Raw genomic sequence first — 20,870 nt, 5'->3', positions numbered from 1 at the left:
TTTATTTCCTGGAGGTTCCAAAGACTCATTTCTTGGACATGTTCTATTCATGGTTACTCACCAATATTAATTTTAAACATCTAATTAAAAAAAAAAACAGCTAACATTTACATGACTCATGCGATGACATAGCATACATGACATATAGGACATACTTGAAATGTAACATTTAAATAAAAATGAACAAAAAAATAAAACAAAAAAAATTTTAAACAAAGACAAAAAAAAGTAACATGTTCCTATAACTCTTAGTACCCTACCTGTAAGATAAGTACTTTTGATCTTATTTCTATAGATGAGGAAACGGAGACCGCGTTTCCAGGTTTTGTTTGCTTCTTTAAAGGACTCGCCCAAGGCCACACAGTGATAGCAAGTACACAGGCACCATTCCACGCAGTTACCAAACTCCTGTCCTACAAAGATCAGCCGATTCCTAAGTAGCCGGTTGCCCCAACTCCCGCGTCCATACTCAAGCAAGCACAGAGTAACCACCCCAAGAGTTCGGTGTTAAAAACGCGAGCGTGTGGCTCACGCCAGGCTCCGGAGTCCTTCGCGCGGGTCCTCACGCGCCCCCGCACACTACTTAACCAGCTGTCTTCCCCGGCCTCACGCGTTTCCGGCGCGAGCCCAAACAATCTCAAAACTCGCCTTTGGTCACCGCCATCCCACCCCGACCTGCTCTGCAAACTCCACCAGGCAGGCAGCCTCCGGGGAGGCAGGTCCACGGAGAAGCCCAATCCGGCGACTGCCTGCCCAGCCCGAGGCCCTGATCCTGACCCCGCGTCGTACAGCCAGCCTCCTCCCCCAACCCCGCGCGTGCCGGTGACTCATCCATCGCAGCGGAGAGAAACCTCCGGGTTTTTCCGCCCCGTCCGGGACGCCCGCGTCCGCCTCCTGCCAGCTCGCGTGCCGTCCCGCCCCCGACCACGCCCCCGCGCGCATCAAGTAGCCCTTCTGGTTCCAACCGGGTCACCAGGGCTACCCAGGGTGTGGCCAGGGGGACAGGGGGAGGACGGCCCTCCCCGAGCCCGGACCTGCAAAGGCCGACCCCCGCGCGGCGGCGGCCTCGGGGACGGTGGCGAGCGGATCGGGCTCGCCGCAGCCCCAGCAGGAAGCGCCCGCGCTGGGCCGCCCCCGGCGCCGGCAGCTGGAGCCGGGCGGAGCCACGCGCCGGGGCGCAGGGTGGCTCTGCCAGTCCCCGCGCGCCTGGGCGGCCGCACACGTGTCCAGGCGTCACGTCCGCGCGCGCCCCCGGGGCTTGCGTCAGCGGCCGCTCCTGGAGCTGCTGGGCCGGGATCTGCGCGCCGCTCCGGGCTCGGGCCCCGTACGCCTGCGGGAGGAAGGCACCGCGCCGCGGAGGACGCGCCAGGGCTCCTCGGAACGTCCCGGGGGCACCGCGGAGGGCGTCTGCGCAGCCCGGATCCCCCCCGGCCCGACTCACCTCCTGGCCGGGGAGCTCAGCACCCCGCCTCCCGTGGCCCGCCGTCCCGGGCTGGGCGCCGTGGCGTTGTCCCGGAGCCTGCCGCCCGCGGGGCGCGCACCGCCTTGACCCGGGCGGCCCCGCGGCAGGCAGGCGCCCGCAGTTCCATGGTGGGCTCGGAGCGCGATGAGCCGCCCGTCCTCCACCGGCCCCAGCGCTAACAAACCCTGCAGCAAACAGCCGCCGCCGCAGCCCCAGCACACTTCGTCTCCGGCTGCGCCCCCGGCCGCCGCCACCATCTCGGCTGCGGGCCCCGGCTCGTCCGCGGTGCCCGCCGCGGCGGCGGTGATCTCGGGCCCCGGCGGCGGTGGAGGTGGTGGCGGGGCTGGCGCAGTGTCCCCGCAGCACCACGAGCTGACCTCGCTCTTCGAGTGCCCGGTCTGCTTCGACTATGTCCTGCCTCCCATCCTGCAGTGCCAGGCCGGGCACCTGGTGTGTAACCAATGCCGCCAGAAGTTGAGTTGCTGCCCGACGTGCAGGGGTGCCCTGACACCCAGCATCAGGAACCTGGCTATGGAGAAGGTGGCTTCAGCAGTCCTGTTTCCTTGCAAGGTAAGCCTGGCACCTGCCAAACATGGGTGTCCTCCAGTCCTTCGCAGGGGCTGAAAGGAGGGGACATCTTTCTTGTGTAAATGTGGGCTTGTAGTGGGGGGACAGTGTTTACACTGTGTCCACTCCCCTCTTCCCTCAAGCCCATCTGTCAACTTTGCGAGGAGCACCGAATCCGAATTTCGGCCTGGCAGGCGGTAGGAACCCAACACAGCCTGTGTCGGCGGTGGTAGTAAAACTCGCACTAGTCGGCCCCCGTGGGGTCTGAAGAGGGAGGAAGCATAGGAGCTTGGCAGCCCTGGCACTGGCTTCCTCATGCGCCCCACGCCCACCATCTGCACACACCCGACACGTGGGCGCTCTCAGGAGTGTAGCTGGGGGGAAAAGTGGGGGATCCCTGAGCCTGGTTGCCTCCAGCAACCAGAAAACCCAGCAAGCCACGCCTTCCCCGCGCCCAGCCTTCCGGACTGGGGAGTTGTGACTGCATTTTTGTACGAAACAGGATGAAAACAAGAGTAGGAAAAGAAAAGCAAGTCCAGCCTTGGGGTGAGGCAGTGTAGACGTTGTAAACCACACTCCTTTGCATCCTCGCAGCTGCAGCCATACTTGGTTGTGTGGCCAGAGGACTTTGTGGTACTCACCCCATGTTTTTCTCCAGAAATAACTCCTACAACCTGGTGTTCCTCATGGGTGTTATTTCATACTGTGTAATGTCTGCTAACTGGCATGACCTTAATGCATTTGAAATGGAGTTCTGTGCGGTGTGGTCATTCTCTGACATGTGTGTATGCCTCCTGTTACACACCCTTGCCTGTCCATGTTCCTTTAACCTAGAGCTGTTCCATCAAGTTAGTCTTCTACTTAGCAGTGGAAATAATGTCGTTAAAAAGTAACTGTTTTGCCTCTTTGGCCACTCCAGCTGTCTTGCGTATCTCCTTTTTTCATATACATAAGGGCAAGGGCTCATTTTTAAATTAAAAATAATCCACCCAAGGGCTCAGACTTGGAACTTACATCAGTAAAATTAGTGATCTAATTTGGTCTCCTGCTCTGCCACAAGTGGGGATTGAAATAGCATATTCAAATAAGGGTTTGGACTATGGTTGTTTCTTAGGCCTTAATAAATGACTGCTTTGAGCCCCTCCTCGTATAATGCACATTAACTCACTCAGCCTTTCATTTCTCATAAAATTTAAATGAAGGATTTTCATACTCAAGGTCATGAAGAATGTGACAGCCTGGTGATTAAAGAAGATTGAATGGTCCTTGTCGTGGATACTTTGTGATGTGTGTGTGATGGGGAGTAAGAGGATGCCCCCAAGGGATTTCGGGGGAGCTCCTGTTTCAAGCCCTCACTTTTCTGTAAAGCAGGGGAGGTTGGTAAATCTTTTCTCCTGCCAAGGGTGTTTGTAACATCATTCAGGGCCACACAGATTAGCTGCTTACAAATTATGCTGCTGTCATTTTGGTAATTTCAGTCCCAGCTGTAGCTGCCTTGACAGCTGTTTCAAGGGCCTTCTGCACCTTGCAGGTCACATGGTCCTGCTACTCCAAATCTGAGCCTTCCCTGGCTAACTGAAGAAGTGGCTTCGAGTGGATTTTAGTTCACACATGAGCATTTGCTATGTCAGTTTCCCAAGTCCTATTTTAAATGGCACTCCCAAGAGAATTAAGTTGGTCCTGAGAGAAAAGGCAGGCCACGGTCACAACAGGCTGTGTGGTGTGTGGAGTTGCAGTTTCCGAGTCTAGAACCCTGGCTCCTGTGGAAGCACAGGTTCTTTCTTAATGTGTAGCCGGCTAGTGAAGTCATTCTTCCAGAGTGTATAGTGCATCTCTTGGGAATCAGGAATAGCAAGCCTTTTTATGTATGTCATCGATCTTTCCAAGTCTGTCTTCTGTAAGAATGCAATCTGACAAAGCCATCACTTGGCAAGCTGGAATTTAAAAGGGTCAGCCTTTCTCCTGTGGACGAGGAATCAGGCTTCTGATGTTAGCATGGGGTCGTGTGTGTGTGTGAGAGAAAGAGAGAGAGAGAGAAAGAGAGAGAGAGAAAGTTGGAGTGTGCATGCCTCATTAAGTAATCCTAACTATTGACAGGGCAACCCACCTTATTAAGATGGATAGATTAAACTTGGATATATTTAAAGAGGCCTGGAAGGCAACAAAGACAAATTAGCACGGAACAGGACAAGCGACAGGGAATGGTAAGGCCTGTGTCAAACGTATGTATTTTAATTTTATTTAGTTGCTGCTTATTTGAAAGGCAGGGATTGGTAGAGACAGAGAAGTCTCCCATCCATCTCTTCCAACTCCCAGCTGCCCACAGTAACCAGGGCGTGAGTCAGGAAATGAATATAGATTTTTCATAGGAATGTGGCAAGCCACTTAGGTACTTGCACCATCACTGCTGCCTTACAAGGCAGGAAGCTGAAATTGAAAGCAGAGGCAGGATTCAAACCACAGATGCTCAGCGAGGGGTTGGGGGTATCCCAGGCAACATCTTCACCATGTTGCCAAGTGCCTGCCCTTCAGTGTCCAGGCCAGCTCAGTGTGTGCCTAGCCCTTTGGTCTGCAGCTTGAGGTTCCTGGGAATGAGAGAAAGTGTCATGTCCCCTGTCCCCATGAGTTCTCAGAATGTGTCTTCTGGGCTGGCTCCTGTGAGCAGAACACTGTTATTTAAAGTGCCTAGCCTAGCTCCCCAGGGCCCACAAGCACAGATCCTGTTCCCTGAAGAGTCCTCTGGGCATCTTGGTGTTGCTATCCACAGATGAAGGCTCACACTTGTTGACTTCTATGGAGAGAGGCTATGTGGGATGTTCTTGGGTATCCTGTGCCACTACTTGTGGCACCATGACTAGCTTTTGTTGGTCTGCGCTTTGGTCACTCGAAAAAAGTCCATGCTGGTAGAATAGTGGTCAGTTGACTTGTGTATCACACAGCCAAGAAGCATGCTAACCCATGAACCCCAAATGAATGTCTCCTTGGTATTGTTCTTTACTACATACGGACTTTGGATCTAAGTTTATGCAAAAAGTCCTAACTCAGGGTTGACAGCAGGAATACTAGTAGTTGGATACGTTCACCAGATGGGACTCTGGTGGGAACATCCCAACAGCATAACGTGTAGGGTCACCACCGATAAGAATTTTATAGGGCATGTAGAATGGGAAGGTAGGGATTGGTGGATGGGGTTGAAACCTGATTTTCATCCCACTTCTGAACTGTTGATGCTTCAGTTGGCCCACCCAGCGGTTGGACAGTTGGTCAAGTCTTATTTACACAGGTGTGGGGCCGTGATGTACAGGCCAGCGTGTGGCCAGCACTTGTGATGCATCAGAAGCTCGCGTCTGTCTCCCACCTGGGATAGTTTGAGTCCATTTTGTGACCTATGACTTTTTCACACCTGAGAACTTTTGACATCCTGTCCCTGCGTCTTCAACACCTCTCTTTGGTGGAGTGTGGGTATAAGGGAAAAGTGAAGCTTGATTCAACCCAGTGTTTTACCACACAACAGAACATTTTGGTGCTAGCCAAGTGTTTCTTTCCATAACTGTAGGAAGTGCTAAACCACCCCAGCCTACTTATCCCAATACATTTTTCTTTTCTGCTTTCTTTGTCCTTTCTGAAATTTTCTAGTAAATCTACCAGACCTCCAAATAATGATTCTGTTGGGAGGGAAGTCTCTCCATGAGCACACTGTGATCATATGGTTTTATTTCCCAAAAACCAAGTCAGTCAGACAGTAGAAAGGTTCAAAAAGCCCTCTAGGTGGCTGCTACTAGTCCAGTGGACAAACTGCAAGAATACCAGCAGGGACCAGGGACAGTGAGGGCGAGAGGCCCCTGACACATGCTTTTTGGGTCCAGGAGACCTCAAGGAGCAACGAGGTGCTGGATGCGATCAGATGCCACCTCCGAAGAGGGCATCCCTTACCCAGCTGCAGCAGATTGGCAGTGGTAGAGATGTGAATGCAGTCATGCCAGATCTTCAGAATTTGTCAAGAAAAGCCCAAAATATGGGTCTTTTTGTATTGGCTATCTCAGCTTCCTCCTGCCATCCCCCCAACACTGGTCTGATTCAAGTTGACAGCCAGCACTTGCAGGCCAACCCTGAGCATGGGCCAAACTGTGGCTGCCAAACCTGTGGAGCCTCTGATCTGGTTCACTGAGCTTGAAAGTGCCCATTGAATTCTCACCATTAAATATCAGGTTAATTTGGCTGGGGTGGTTTATGTATAACATCAAATTTTGTAAGAAATGGCATTTCCTGGGCCCTGCATGGTGGCCTGATGGCTGGAGTCTTCACATTGCACGTGCTGGGATCCCATATGCACACCTGCTCATCACCCAGCTGTTGCACTTTCCTTCCGGCTCCCTGCCTGTGGCCTGGGAAAGCAGTGGAGGATGACCCAAGGCTTTGGGATCCTGCACCCCTGGGGAAGACCTGGAGGAATTTCCTGGCTCCTGGCTTTGGATCAGCTCTGGCCTTTGCAGCCAGTTGGGGAATGAACCAACAGAATGAGGATTTTTCTTTCTCTCTCTCTCTCCTTCTGTCTGTAAATCTTTCTGATAGAAATGAATAAATCTTAATAAATAGAAATGTCATTTCTTGATCTGATGTATTCAAGAGCTCATAGTTGCCGCACATTAGCTGGAGCCAACATCCAGGGCCTGCCGTGGATTGAGGGTGGGTTTTCCAGAGCATAATCCCACCTGGAATATTAGCATGGGACTCTGCTCTGGACATGTTCTAAAGGGAAAAAAAAATTCTAAACTAATTGTGTCTTTAAGTTTCTTTGTAAAGCTTCTGAAAGATCCAAAAAGTTTCTAGCAGAAATTCCATCCCCTTTGCCCCAAATGCCCATCTTTCATCACTGGCTTCTTAAAACTTAGGAAACTCTTGTTTTCTTCATTTCAGTTCAGTAAAAATACTATGTTATGACCTTTAGACCACAGAGTCTGTGGGACAAAAGGTTACCCATCGTCCCAGGTTGAGGGCATAGACATTGTAGAGATTAATCAAGAATCTTTCTCTGTCAAATGAGTGGGCCTGCGTGCTATTTTAACCCTCTGCACTGATAAAAGTAGAGCCCCACTAGGCCAGCTGCTGACCCCTCCAAGCCCACCGAAGTCACCATGGCTCATTGTCCGAAGGGCTGATGGAAAGTTGGTTGTAAGGATGGAGGCACTAAATCTGTGTACACAGTTAGAAACTGGCCGAAAACAGCCAAGGCCCAGGCATAAACTTGAGAAACAATAAAAGGAATCTTCCTGATTTTCACACAGAATTTCACATAGCTGTGGAAGTTGGCCCTGACTTTGGCTTTTCAGTAATGGGACTTTGTCCCGTCCCATTGCTTGACTGCTTTTAAAATGAGAAAGCCTGGTTAGATTAGGCCCCATTTTAAAATGCATTATATTTTGTATTTTTTGACACAATTTAAATTTACCATTTTAAAAGATAGAACATATAGAAGGTAGTAAAAAAAAAGTTAGAAGTCTCTAGAAAAAAACAGCTATAGCATTTCACATATATGCTTGCAAATTAACCTCCAAATCAATGGAGTTTTTCATTCAAAATTAAAAAACAGTAGGTTTTTTCCTTTCCACTTAACACATTGTGTCTACTTTTTACATTGATGTATGTTCCTTAAAGTCATGTTTAATGAGTACATAATATTGCAATTCCCTAGAAGTACTGTACTTATTTAATCAAGCTTTAGCTCATGTCCATTTTGAAGTTGCTTTTTTTTTTTTCTGTAAATGTCAGTGTTTTTACTTGAAAGGCAAAGAGAGATTTTTTTCATTCACTGGTTCACTCCCTAAATTCCCACAAGAAGCGCTGGGCTTAGCTGAAGTCAGCAGGAGCTGAACTCAATCCAGGTCTCCCATGTTAGTGACAGGGACCCCAACACCTAAGCCCTCCCCTGTGGCCCTCGCAGGTGCACACCAGGAGTAGGGGAGCCAGGATGCAAACCAGGCACTCATGACGTAAGCCACAGGCATTCCAAGCAGCCCCCACTGAACACCTGCCCCCAGTTGTTGTATTCCCTTACTGTGGCTAAAAATCTGCTATCATTGACTCTCAATGCAAAAGAAAATAATTACTTCCTAAGAGTCAGTTTCTAGACATCAGCTGTTGGAGCCAACGTGTGTGTGTGTGCGCGCACACATGCAGATTAACCTCCAAATTAACCAAAACAGAAATCTAAATTCCAGCTACCAGAGTTGGATTGCTGTCTGGCTTGGAATCGTTTTCATTAGAGTGCCCATTTCTTCACAGGATCTCCAATACTGAGTGCTAATTATCCTTCTGATTTTCTTAATGTTTGTTTCTGTTGTAACCTCAGCCCGGAGTTGGCTAACAGAGCGGCCCTCTTCCTGGGGTGGCCTGGTGAAATACAGAAACAAAGTTATATTTGACCTTCCCATCGATGACAATTTTTAGAGGAGTCATTGTCTAAGTAAGACAATGGGTATCCAGTGTGCTGATCTGCCAGGTTCCAAGGTTGATACATTGTGGGGGAGAAAAAGCTTGCTGAGGGGCAGAGTATACCTGGGCAGTCTGCTAGCAGAGGCTGGGCAGTGCATTGGGAGGCTGAGAGCTACAGCGGCTCCACCCACTCTCCACGGGATGTTTGGATTTCCTTGAAGCTACCCCTCCGGGAGGGACCTTGCAGAACTGGGCATCTCGCACCACAGGCTTTTGCCTGCTCACTGGCCTTGGGCAGACAAAATACATGACATGACGTGGTCAAAAACCCAAGATTTTTGTTGGAATTACCTTTCCCAGGTGAAGGGTGGAAAAGTGAAATGAGATGTTATTTTTCCGGTCTGACCACAGTTTGGTAACAATGTTGCCACTGTCTTTGCCTGTGGGTGTCTTTGAAAGCCCTCTCTGCAGGATGGATGCCCTCAGGATACTGCCTTGTGAGGGAGGTGAGGAATTTGCCATTTAAGTGAAAATCTACTAACCTTCCTGCTGAAAGGTGCTAGGCAGCTATCGGTGGAGTTGGGTCAGAGTTGCAATGACCGCTCTGTCTTGTTGCCTGGACCTGGACATGCCTGACTCTGTCTGCTGCCCTGTTCAGTGTAGTCAAGAGATGAGTGGTAGATTCAAGATCACATAGGAGATTATAAGCACATTTCAAGCGAGAGGAACGGAACAGCCCAAATCCATAGTGCCTGAAGAGACACTTTTCTTCCATGATCTCAAAGCCTGTGTAATTTTGTTTAGCACTTGATGTTAACCAAAAGTCCAAGACGCAACTGAACATTTTTTTTTAAGTCCTAAGGTCCATAGTAAGACTTCTCATTAATGTAAAATTACCTTAGCAAGGTGGAGGATTCATTGATCAACAAACATGTGAGGGCAAGAACTAGAGAAGAAAGCAGTAAGTCAGTAAACAGAATGAGCAGACCCAGAAAGAAACTGGGAAACAACCTGAGATTGTTCACTGGAGTTTTGGGCTTAAGATTTTTAAAGTGCTAAAGTCCTTTGAAAGAGAGAGAAGGCCTGATGTAACTGCTTCTTGAAATGGAAGTTTACTGTGCTTTGGCTCTATACCAGGTTTGGCTGCAACTTCTATCTGAAAAAGTATCAAGAAAATATTGAGAAGACGGGACCTTCAACCCATAATCCCCTAATTGCGCGCCGGTCGCCCAGCATAAACTGTGAGGTCCTCTACCTTGCATTTTGAACTCCTCCTAGAACTCTGCTTTCATCTCTGGCTTCTCCCTTGCACTGGAAGAGGGCTTCGGTAACTTTCACTTCTAGAGCTGGTCTGTAGGATGAGCCGGACCCCTGGGTGGTGGATAATGACCTTACCACGGCCAGAAACTTGAGTTTCACGGGCCACACACTTGTCCACCGCCTACAAATTCCTAGTAGAAGGATCACAGGACAGTTGGAGAATGCTGTTTTCTGCAACAGCCAAGGAAATGTTGGTTATTAAAACAATTGACGTCTTCATTGCAAGTTTTACTGAGTCACTGAAAGTTTCAAAAAGGGCCTCTCAATAAAGGAAAACAATTCTCTTTAGTTGCTATTGCTGTTATTTTTCTTTTTAAAAAAGCTTGATAAAATTTCATTTCTTCAACCACCTCTGCCTAGGAAATCTATCCTATGAAGGATGGATAGACCAATTCAGTCCTGGGTTTTTTTTTTTAAATGATTCTTTAATACATTTTTGTTTTGTTGGGCCTTCAGTGTTACACATGAGTTACAGTAAGACTAGTTTTAAAATTCCAAATAGCCTTTTTTTCTCCCTCTACCAATTGTATTGGTTCCATTCAGATGTATGTTTTAAAACCATCTGAATGTAAATTACAAATGTCTTGCCTCTTTTAAGTACCTCACAAGGTTTTTCCTAAGAACAAAATCAGGAAACTTAACATGTACAAGATACTATTATCTAACTCATGATCCAGGCTCCAGTTTCAGGGGTTGCCCCAGCAACGTCCTTTGTAGCCCGTGCAGCTTCCCAGGCCAGGGTCACGTGTCTCATTTTGCCATCAGCCTGCATTTTGTAGCCATTATAGCTTCTCTGTTAAAGACAAGGTCATTTCTTGGATTTAGCCCAAAAGTTCATGAGCATCAACTGCAAAATACGAGCTGTGTTTTGTTTTTCTTGCGTTGTTAAGTTACGTTGCTCATCTCCTAGGAGGTAAAGCGGGTGGGGCAGGGTGGTCCCCAGAGAGGGACTTGCATCTGGTGCCTCTGTCGGAAGACAGTGTTGGCTGCTGTGGGTTCAGGAAATTATTGAGTTGCATTGAAGAGAGCTGTACCAAATAGATTGAATGAACTGTTCTCAACCAGTCACTTGGACCCCAGCAGCAAAAGATCATTTTTGCTTAGATACTCATTTTATAAGCAAATGCAATGTGACTGTGTTTATCAAGTAAATAACAGGTGCTCCATGGATGTGTTTTTACATTATAGGGAAAATTTTTCCTCAATCCCAGCATGGACAGTCTTAGAGCCCTCTACCCAGGAAAAGACCGGGAACTATTTGCTGCTCTCTGCAAAGACCCCAAAGACGGGGGTTACAGGGCGCTTTTCTGTACGGCGCGTGTTTGCCCAAGACTTTCAGCAATGGGGAAGAGTGTCTCAAGTCGGAGAAGGGATTGCAACATTTCCTCAGTTCTCATCTCCCTGGGCCATTTTCCCCTTCCTTGCCACTGTTGGTTTAGAGCTTGTGTGTGTGTGTGTGTGTGTGTGTCCTTCGAGAGACTGACAAAGCTAAAGCACTGAGCAGGTAGTTCCCCTAGGGTGCAATCTCCTTTGTAGCTGTTTGCAGGTCTCAGAACACACACAGGCAGTCATTGCGGAGACGCCTGGTGCTGTCAGGGCACACTGCTAAGAGGAGCCCCGCATCCCTGGGAAAGCTCTCCTTGGCCTGGCACAGACACACGGGCCTTCCCAGCTGGCGGGGCGAGCCCTCGCCAGAGAATGAAAACTGAGACCTCCTCAGGACCTTCTTGCCAGGTGCCACTGCCAAGTGGGGAGTCCCTGCTGCTGGGTGAGGTGCGGGGTGCAGCTGTGCCATACTCCTTAAGGAATGGCGCCTCCGGGGTCGGGTTTCTCCTTGCAAACCAAGGGAGAAAGGCCAGGTGTCTGTGGGCTGGGGGGCTTGGTGTGGGAGAGTGGGGGCGGTGGGTGGGAGTGGTGGGTTGGAGAAAGCCAGTGGAGATCTTTGTGGTTTCTTTTTCTCAAATTGTGGGTTGTTTGTTTTCTGAAGGGTGCAGGGCTGCGTCTGTGATGTGTTAGGCTGTAAAAATGGGTGGGAGTGACTCCGTGCTCTACTTCCCTGCTTTGCAATGGATCCAGTTGTGGTGTGTGGCAGGGCTGGCATTTCTCAGGGATCCTGGTGAGGCCTGTGGGGCTGGGCAAGGACCAGCAGCACCTGGCTGTTGGCCTGGACCCCTCCTGCAGCCAGGAATGTGGCTACCCGAAGGCCAGGATGTGTGGAGGCAGATTTTGCCCTCAGCCCTGTGAGTCCTTTGTTTGCAGGTGGCTGGAGACTTGTCTCGTTGTCATGGCTGAGGTTCGAGAGTGGCTGCTGCCGACTAAAGCACGGCGGGTCCACAGCTGCTGTGAGACATTCCCCAGTGCACAGCAGAGCTGAGCAAGCGCGTTCTGCGCTCCGAAGGGTCAGCAGTGCCACTCTGGAGAAACCCTAGAAATAACCAGAACTGGCAGCCAAGGCCTCACCTGGCCTGCTACTTTAGGTTTTATCCCCACCTTTCCCTCCTCTCACCCTGCAGTAGAACCAACCTAGCCGGCTGCACCTGCCATCACCCCTCCCTCCTTACCCTGCCCTCTGGCTGCACCCAGCTGTGTCACTGGCATATGGTAGTAGTTCCCCCTACGTAGCGGGAAGTCTGTGCCAGTGTCCCCAGCGATGCCTGAGGAGAAGACAGGTGGTTCCAGATCCTAGGTCTGTTTGTTTCTGTACTTACATTATCTGTGATAAAGTTTTCTTTTCTACATTACGCACAAGGATTGGCAAGAATAAAAGAGAGCTGCAACAACGTGCTGGAATAGAAGCTCATGTGAATGCAATCTGTTTCTCGCAGAATATGCTGTTGTCAGGTGCTCGTCTGGACCCTCTCGTGAGGATCCAGCCGACCCGGTGACCACAGGCTGAGGCTCTGGGCAGCATTTGCTGCTCTCGGCCTTGTGCGATGCATCAGAAGACGGGCCCTGTGCTGTGGGGGCTCCTGAGCCATAACCGGGCCGACACAGGGCCAGTAGTGCATACGGCATGGACGTCCTGCACAAAGGCGCGGCTCACACAGGGCTTTCATCACTGTGCTCCGAAGGGCGTACGCTTTACAACTCGGGAGTTGTTTATTTCTGAAACTTACCATCAAGTATTTTTGGACCACTGCTGACAAATCACTGAAAATGCAGAAACAGAATGGACGGAGGGAGCTCAAGTTGCCTCTTGCAGCGTGTGGCCCTTCCTGACTGGAGGTGCTGCCAAGTCAGCAGTCATAGCTGATCTCCCTCTCTGTGCTGAGATGGGGGTGCACAGCCCTGGCAAGCCCCTTGCAGGTTTTCAGGAAGGCACAAGGCCTAGGCCCAGGACCAGTGAGATTTGCACTGCCCACTCAGGTGCCTGGAGACAATTTCCTGCAGTCTTTGTGGAATCCGCTGTCCCTATAAAGCCCTCGCTCTTTGGTCCCTGAATGGCAGCCCCAAAGGTCATGACAGAACACTCATCGTGCTCTGGAATGTTCTTTCAGAACCATACTGAGATGCTGCACGCATGAGATGGCACCCAGGGCTGCAGGAGGGGGAGGGAGAGAATGGTTCTCTCTTCTCTATATTTGAGTTTATGGAAGGGCTGACTGAGTGGCTTCTAAGGTGAACCAAATAATTCAGAATATAAATACCACTTCCAGGATGGTAAGGGTTCTAAACAGATTGCAAGGTGAGAAACAGTTGGCTGTGACCGTGCAGTTGATACCCGTGGAGCGGTTCAAGGCTTTGGGAAGCGGTGCAGTTTGTACTTTCTGGTTTTGCCCTTTGCCCTAGTTCTTGTTCCCAGGATTGCTCCTGGGCAGCTGGGGTAAGCAGCCCTTTTTGACACATCTTCAGGGTCAGCTCCTGAGAGCTTCCGGCAGCCAGGGAAGCTGCGAGGTGCTGGGCCAGTTCTTCACTATGTTTAGAGATTGAGTGTGAATGTGTGTGTGTGAGAGAGAAAGAGAGACAGACAGACAGACAGACAGACAGACAGCTCTGGAGAGCAATGTCCCACCACCATGCCCAGACCATCAGCAGTCTCTATAACCTTACGCACAAGCTAGATTTAAAACACAGTTAATAGGAGCTTGTTTCTTCAGGCATTTTGAAGCTAGGACACAGAATGTAAAGACACTGGGTAAATAAATTTAGTTCTCCCAGTGATTACATTTTTTTACACCCAGGCTTTCAAAATTAGCCCATGGTTCAAAAACACAAACAAGCAGTTCTCATCAGCAAAGTCAACAAGGGTACATTTCTGCCAGTTTCTGTTCAAGATGGCAATCTGCTCGAGGGTGGGGAGTGTGGGGGGAGGCTAAGCTGCCATGGTCCCCTGAAGCCCTGCCCCTTCCCAAGCCAGGGTGCCCGCTAGGGGACCGTGACCGAGTGTAAGGAGACGGTGCTCAGTGCCTACTTGTTGCTAATGATAAATTCATCTGTAAAGATTAGAAGGAGTGAGAAGGAACAGGCGTTTGGATGAGGGACAAGGTGATGCTTGGGATGGCCATTGGAGTGCCAAGTTCAAGTCCTGGCTGTGCTCTGGATTCTGGCTGCCTGCTCATGGCATACCCAGAGAGGGTGCAGGTGACAGCTCAAGTACTTGGGTCTCCTTGAGTTCCTGGCTCCCGTCTTTGATCCAGCCTGGCCTAGCCTGGTTGTTATGGATATGTAAGCAGTGAGCTGGCACATGGGATCTCTCTCTTTGCATTTCATATATATAATTTGAAATTGGTTATATTTTGGCCTACTTAAAGTTTACTGGGGGCAGAAGAGGGGGACTTGTGAGCAGCTTCTGTGTAACACGGCCCCATTCAGCACGAGAAACCGGTATAGCCACGTACCCTCTGTCCAGACACAGCCGAAGACAAGACATCACTCAGTCGAAACCTCATGCTGCAAATGTTTTAAAATCTGATAGGGAAGTACAGGCCATAATTAATAGGATTGAAGTCCCAAATATATTCTGTGCCAGTGCTGACCTTCCAGGAAGAGCCAGAATGAATTCCAGCGAGGCTGGTCCTTCTGTCTTCAGAATCAGAGCCATGTGGCTAACGTGTCAGGGCCAGCAGTGGCTGGTCTTGAACTGGCTGTGGCTTGTGCTGGAGCAGCAGAAGTGTGCCTGGCTGGTACATTACTCCCTTGGAGATGGGAAGGCAGTGATTGCCCTGTGTCATCAGAATGTCCCTGGCCTAGTTGCTCAACTCCACACCAACCAGGAAGTGAAAGCAGGGGGCTTGAGCAGCCACAGGATAAAGCAGAGGGGAGTTCCACACAGAAAGATCCTGACCACAGCTCCCATCTCAGCAACATTAGCCATCAGTTCAGGGATGGGGATTGCTACCATTAACAGGGTGAGCCATGGAGGGGCTTGTTACATCCTGAGCACCTCAAGGACAGACTCAGAAATCTTGTTTTTAAAAAGAGAGAGCTCCCAAAAGCCCCATGCTATAAAAGAAAATAGAAGAAATGGAAGCTCTTACATTGCAGCTATAATAAATGGACTTTGGTGGTAACTATCAGCCCTACTCCATGCCTCAACACGTGGAATCTCATTGACCAAACTGATGAGTCAGTTACTGATGTGTATGACACATCTGTAGTGGACCAGTGCATGGGCTTCACCCACACAGTACCGTATCATTTTCATTTGGATTTATAAATCTAGTAGCACATGCTATCAAAACCTGACTCAAATCAATACATTTTTGTTATCTCCTGCCTAGGAGGTTTTCCATTCTGAATTTTTTTTTAGTATAAATAATTTATACACTGTAACATTCTAGAGCATATTGATCGAAATGTCTACCATAATGCATTAAGAAAGATCGTTTCTGGTTATCAAAAGAAAAGTTTGTAAGACATCATTGGGACTTCCCATATCAGAGTGCATGGGATTGAGTTGTGGTTCCACCCCCAGTTCCACGTTCCTACTAAAGCAGACCCGGAGGCAGCTGATGGCTTAAGCACTTGAGACCTTGTCACTCACATGAGAGACCCAGTTTGAGAATGAGCCTCTGGGCTTGAGCCTGGCCTAACTTATTAGCTAACTTCCTTCCTTCCTTCCTTTTTCCTTCTTTCTCTCCTCCCCGCATCTCTCTGCCTTTAAGATAAAATGACAATAAAATAGACTTTTAAAAAGTTAAGGAAATTATGGCATAAGGTGGCAGGGGAAGGAGAAGCAAGCCCAGAGTTTGGGGGGTTTGTTTGTTGGCAACTGGATACAGTATCTTGGAGGAATGAACCAACCCTTCCCTTACTGGGTGCCTTCGTGTCTCAGTGGAGTGGGGACTAAGCCAGACAGTGCCTGCTGATCCGCATTCCAGGGGTATAAGACTGACACCTGGTTTAACCTGAAAAAGGTGACTCAGGTTTCTTTATTTTACCAGGACGGCAGCATCGTTCTCTGGGCAAGTGTCTGCTTGTGGACTGATTCCCATCTGGTGTCTAGGAATCAACATTGTCTTTCTTGTAAGGGTTGGGAGCAGAACTCCAGTTTCCTCCAGTGCGGATTCTTCTGTGGCAGGTGCTGTTTATCCATGGGAGTGGCATCCCAAGCACAAATAGAAAGGCACTGTCAGAGGGGCAGCCTGACTCTCAGGAAATTCACCTAGTTCCCCTTCTCCCTCACCTATGGTGGGAATCCCATCTATGGTGGGAACACATGGTCGAGAAGACGTGTGCATTTGAACTTGAGGAAGTGGTCCCAAGAGGAGGGACAGAGTCTACTCATTTTTATCAAACTGACAGACAGGTAGGCTTCTAAAAGCTCTTGCATATGTTTCTTTTCTTACTACCCTGAAAGTATGGGCAACGCCCCCCAAGCTGAAGGCTGGGTGATGTGTCCAGCGGTGTTGAGGGGTCTCCAACCCTCCTCATTCCCACCCTGCTCACTCCATTTGTCGAGAGCAGGGAGCCGAAGGATGGCTGGGCCCAGGGCCTGCCTGCCAGCTACCAGCTTAAGCCCAGAAGGATGGCAGGGGACAAAAGAAGTGAACCATCTGCAAAATGGTCTCTGTGAACAAAAGTAGACCAAATACCAAGAGGGAGCCTCAGAAAGTTTGTGAAAAATAGAATTTGAGATAAGTTTCTTTCGATATGAGATGGGTTCAAGTCCACCTTACGAAAAGTCTTCAACAAGTTCCTGGAAACACATACTATGAAAAATTGTGCTCAGATTGTTAACATGCTTGTACCAGAATACTTTCTAAATTTGTTTTGAAAGGCACAGAAAGGAGGAGATAAAAGAAAGGGGGAAGAGGGGAGAGGGGAAGGAAGGAGGGGGTGAGAGAGAGAGATTGAGGTTCACCTACTGGTTCACTGTCCAAATGCCCACAACAGCAGAGCTGAGCCAGGTCCAAGGCAGGAGCAAGGAATTGCATCCAGGTCCCCCGCACAAAGTCAGGACCCCAGGCATGTGGGCCATTACCTGCTGCTGGACTCAGAAACAGAACCCAGGCTTGAACCTGTGTGTCAAGCAGTGTCTTCACTACCATACCACATGCCCACCCCACACTTGCTTCTATTTTTCCATGAATTCTTCAAGTATTCTCATACAATAAGCTTTGCCTGACCCACTGTCAAACAATTGCATTCTTTTTTTAAAAAAAGATTTATTGTTATTAGATAGCCAGATATACAGAGAGGAGGAGAGACAGAAAGATCTTCCATCTGTTGATTCACTCCCCAAGCAGCCACAAAGACTGGAGCTGAGCCAGTCCAAAGCCAGGAACCCAATTCTTTTCTGGGTCTCCCATTCAGGCACAGGGTCCCAAGGCTTTGGGCCGTCCTCTACTGCTTTCCCAGGCCACAAGCAGGGAGCTGGATGGGAAGTGGGGTCGCCGGGATTAGAACCGGCACCCATATGGGATCCCAGCATGTACGAGGTGAGGACTTCAGCTGCTAGGCTATGGTGCCAGCCCCAAACAATTGCATTCTTTTAAACATAGGAGGGGTCAAGTTGACTCATAAATTTTTGTTTGAGATTATTTAATAGCAAGAGGACCTAGTTGTCACCTTTTTAACAGTGTTGACATAGGGATAATGGAAGGCCGGCTATTTCTGATTCAGGAACTGTCCTTGACTTTGTGCATGCCAATATTGACAGTAAATAGGAAGTTAGATTTTTGTCTTAATTAAATGTTTCACTCTTCTTGAGCAAAAGTAGTTGAAATAAAAGTCTGGGGATGCAGGCTGGCATTGTGGCCTGCTAAGGTTAAACCTCTGCCTGCAATAGTGGCATCGCATGTGAGCGCCAGTTAGAGTTCCAGCTGCATCATTTCCTGTGAGCATCTGGGCGGGCAGCAGAGGATGGTCCCAGTGTGTGGGACCACTGCCACCCCACGTGGGAAACGTGGACAAAGTCCAGGCTCATGACTTCAACCTGGAAATAGGGATCTTCAAAAAGTTGATGGAAAATGCAAACTAAAAAAAGCTGTGCATGGATTTCAGGTTTTTTTGTTGTTGTTGTTGGTTTTTGTTTTTTTTGTTTTGTTTTGCAACAAGATAAACCTATCTCTGGATCTCATTTTCCATTTGCTTTATGACATACAGTTGAAGTCCAGGAAACATGAGTGGCCTGATCCTCACCAAGGCTCCCACCCTGGGAGTCAGGAGTTAGGGGTTCATGTATTTCTTTGTGTCTCCGCAGTATGCCACCACAGGCTGTTCCCTGACTCTGCACCATACAGAGAAGCCAGAACATGAAGATATTTGTGAATATCGTCCCTACTCCTGCCCTTGTCCCGGCGCCTCGTGCAAGTGGCAGGGGTCGCTGGAGGCCGTCATGTCCCATCTCATGCACGCCCACAAGAGCATCACCACGCTGCAGGGAGAAGACATCGTTTTCCTAGCCACAGACATTAACCTGCCGGGGGCTGTCGACTGGGTCATGATGCAGTCGTGTTTCGGCCATCACTTCATGCTGGTGCTGGAGAAACAGGAGAAGTACGAAGGCCACCAGCAGTTTTTTGCCATCGTTCTGCTCATCGGCACCCGCAAGCAGGCTGAGAACTTTGCCTACAGACTGGAGTTGAACGGGAACAGGAGGAGACTGACCTGGGAAGCCACGCCACGCTCCATCCACGATGGTGTGTCCGCGGCCATCATGAACAGCGACTGCCTCGTTTTTGACACAGCCATAGCCCATCTCTTTGCAGATAATGGGAACCTGGGCATCAACGTAACTATCTCTACATGTTGCCCATGAGGCACCGGGTGGCTCTTGGAAACCCCTGAGATTCTCTGGGCACCGTGCTCTGTGTTTAATAAAGGTTCTTGCAGAGGTTGAGCCAACACATCTTTACCAGGGAGCAACACTGGGATGCCCAGGGATGGCCTACTACCTGTTAGGAGGCCGTCCTCCCGGCGCTCATCACTGCACTGCTCACTGGGGTTTGCTTCCAGAACAACACATGGCAGGGAGCTCAGGGTCCCCTTAGAAGAGGCAGTTGCAAAGCAGAGGGTCCTGGCCGTTGCCTCCCTCCATCCAGATCTGCGCTGATAAAAGCACAGTGACCGAATAGCAGATTCCTAACCTTGACTTCTCTTGGGAGGGGCCAGGAATGCTTTGACTGTATCTTAAACAAGAATTGTTCCAACTGGATGGCTCACCAGTCTACACAGAAGTCACCTAAAGTCCTCATCCTAAAAGTAGTGATTTGGGGAGGCCATAAATTACAACAGTCTGGTCATGAAGGAAAGTCTGAGGATTTCTGACTTCAACTTTAAACAAAAAAAAAGGAAAGAAAGGGTCCAGATTCTCACAGGTGCTTTAAGATTGCCCTCTCTTGATTTCTGTTCGTTTTTCTAGTCTTCTGCCTTCCTGCCTCCTCCATAGCCTCAACACTAGACCCGCAGACCCCCCACACACTCCTAGGATGGTCCCTCTCCTGCGTGGGGTGGCCTGCCTGGGGAAGCACGGCATGGGGCCAGCGAGGGTTCTCACGGGACTCGTTTTTTTGCTCACCACTAGTTTGGATGACCTGTTTACACACGGCTTCCTGGCCCCCGGAAGTCTCTGACGGTAGCTGGTGTGAAAGGTTAGATCGTTGGGAGTTGGAAAAGCTTTATAAACGTGTCATACGCTTGCTATTTCAAAGTTTGTGTTGGGTTGGGTTTTTTTTTTCTTTCTTTCTTTTTGTTTCACATTCACTTTAGTTTTGTAATAAATATTTTCCAAAAATGAATGTTGTCCTCCTTTGTCCTAGTTGGGGCAGGGCCTGCGTGCAAGCGAAACCTGACTCCCTCCAGAATTGGAGCTAGCACTGTTGCCAAATGAGTAACCAGCTGTGTTTGAGGGTCATGGTGCAGGTCGGTGGCAGCACCAGGGCCTACACTTACTTCTCTGAAGCGTGCATTGTAGCGGGCCCTTCAGAATGAGGGTACCGGGACCCCTGCCAGCAGGGTGCAGTCCCGAATCGGAAGGAAGAGGCTGGGCAGTGCTGATGGCCACAGCACTGAGGTTCACCCAAGAGACCCCAGTCCCTCAGTCTGAACCCTAGACTCTAAGGGCTTCCAGAAATTAGCCCCAAGGCCCAGAAACCTTTAACCCTTTAACCCTCTGCCAAGACCAGGCTCATTAGCGCAGCACCAGGTGGCAGTGCCGCCTATGGAGTCCTCGTTTCTGAAGTTAGACAACACGCAGCTCTGTGTAACACGAGCACAGAGATCTGGCAGTTAAGGAATTTCTCAAACAACTTCTCTCCCAGGCTTTCCTGTAAGTAAAGGTTTGCTAGGTTTTAAATGGCTTACTAAAAAGGAGACACTCAACATCACGTTTGGTGCAAGAACAAAAATCACAACATGTATCACAGAGCCACGTTGCAAGCAGCTGTGCCGAAGGATGTGAAGGTGAGATGACTCAGCAGCAGCTGGACTTGGAGCCTGGGGGTGGGGCTGGTTGGGCCACAGAACCTTCAGGATCCTGGTGGCCCCCAGGCAGGGAGTGCACAGCCAGGCCCCTGGTCAGGATGCCTCATGCTCTCATCCCACCTTCCTGTTCCTGCGTGATGGTAGAAAACTGGACCACTGGGGCCCTAGTGCACCAACGGGCCAAGACCAGGACCGGAGAGGAGAGAGGAAGCAAAGTGGTAGA

General features: G+C 49.5%; 1 protein-coding gene across 1 annotated transcript; it reads left to right on the top strand.

Moving 5' to 3' along the window:
- Positions 1 to 1,013: 1,013 nt before the first annotated feature.
- Positions 1,014 to 19,962, top strand: SIAH2 (siah E3 ubiquitin protein ligase 2). The gene is made up of 2 exons (XM_040974790.1): positions 1,014 to 2,032; positions 18,426 to 19,962. Exons 1-2 carry the CDS (start codon positions 1,607 to 1,609, stop codon positions 18,981 to 18,983), a joined length of 984 nt encoding a protein of 327 aa, XP_040830724.1. The 5' UTR covers positions 1,014 to 1,606; the 3' UTR covers positions 18,984 to 19,962.
- The last annotated feature ends 908 nt before the right edge of the window (positions 19,963 to 20,870 follow it).

This window comes from Ochotona curzoniae, unplaced genomic scaffold, assembly GCF_017591425.1.
Source record: "Ochotona curzoniae isolate NIBS_2020 unplaced genomic scaffold, NIBS_Ocur_1.0 contig_2599, whole genome shotgun sequence".
NCBI lineage: Eukaryota > Metazoa > Chordata > Mammalia > Lagomorpha > Ochotonidae > Ochotona > Ochotona curzoniae.
Note: the sequence above shows the minus strand (reverse complement) of the source record. Positions and strands in the feature narration are given on the sequence as shown.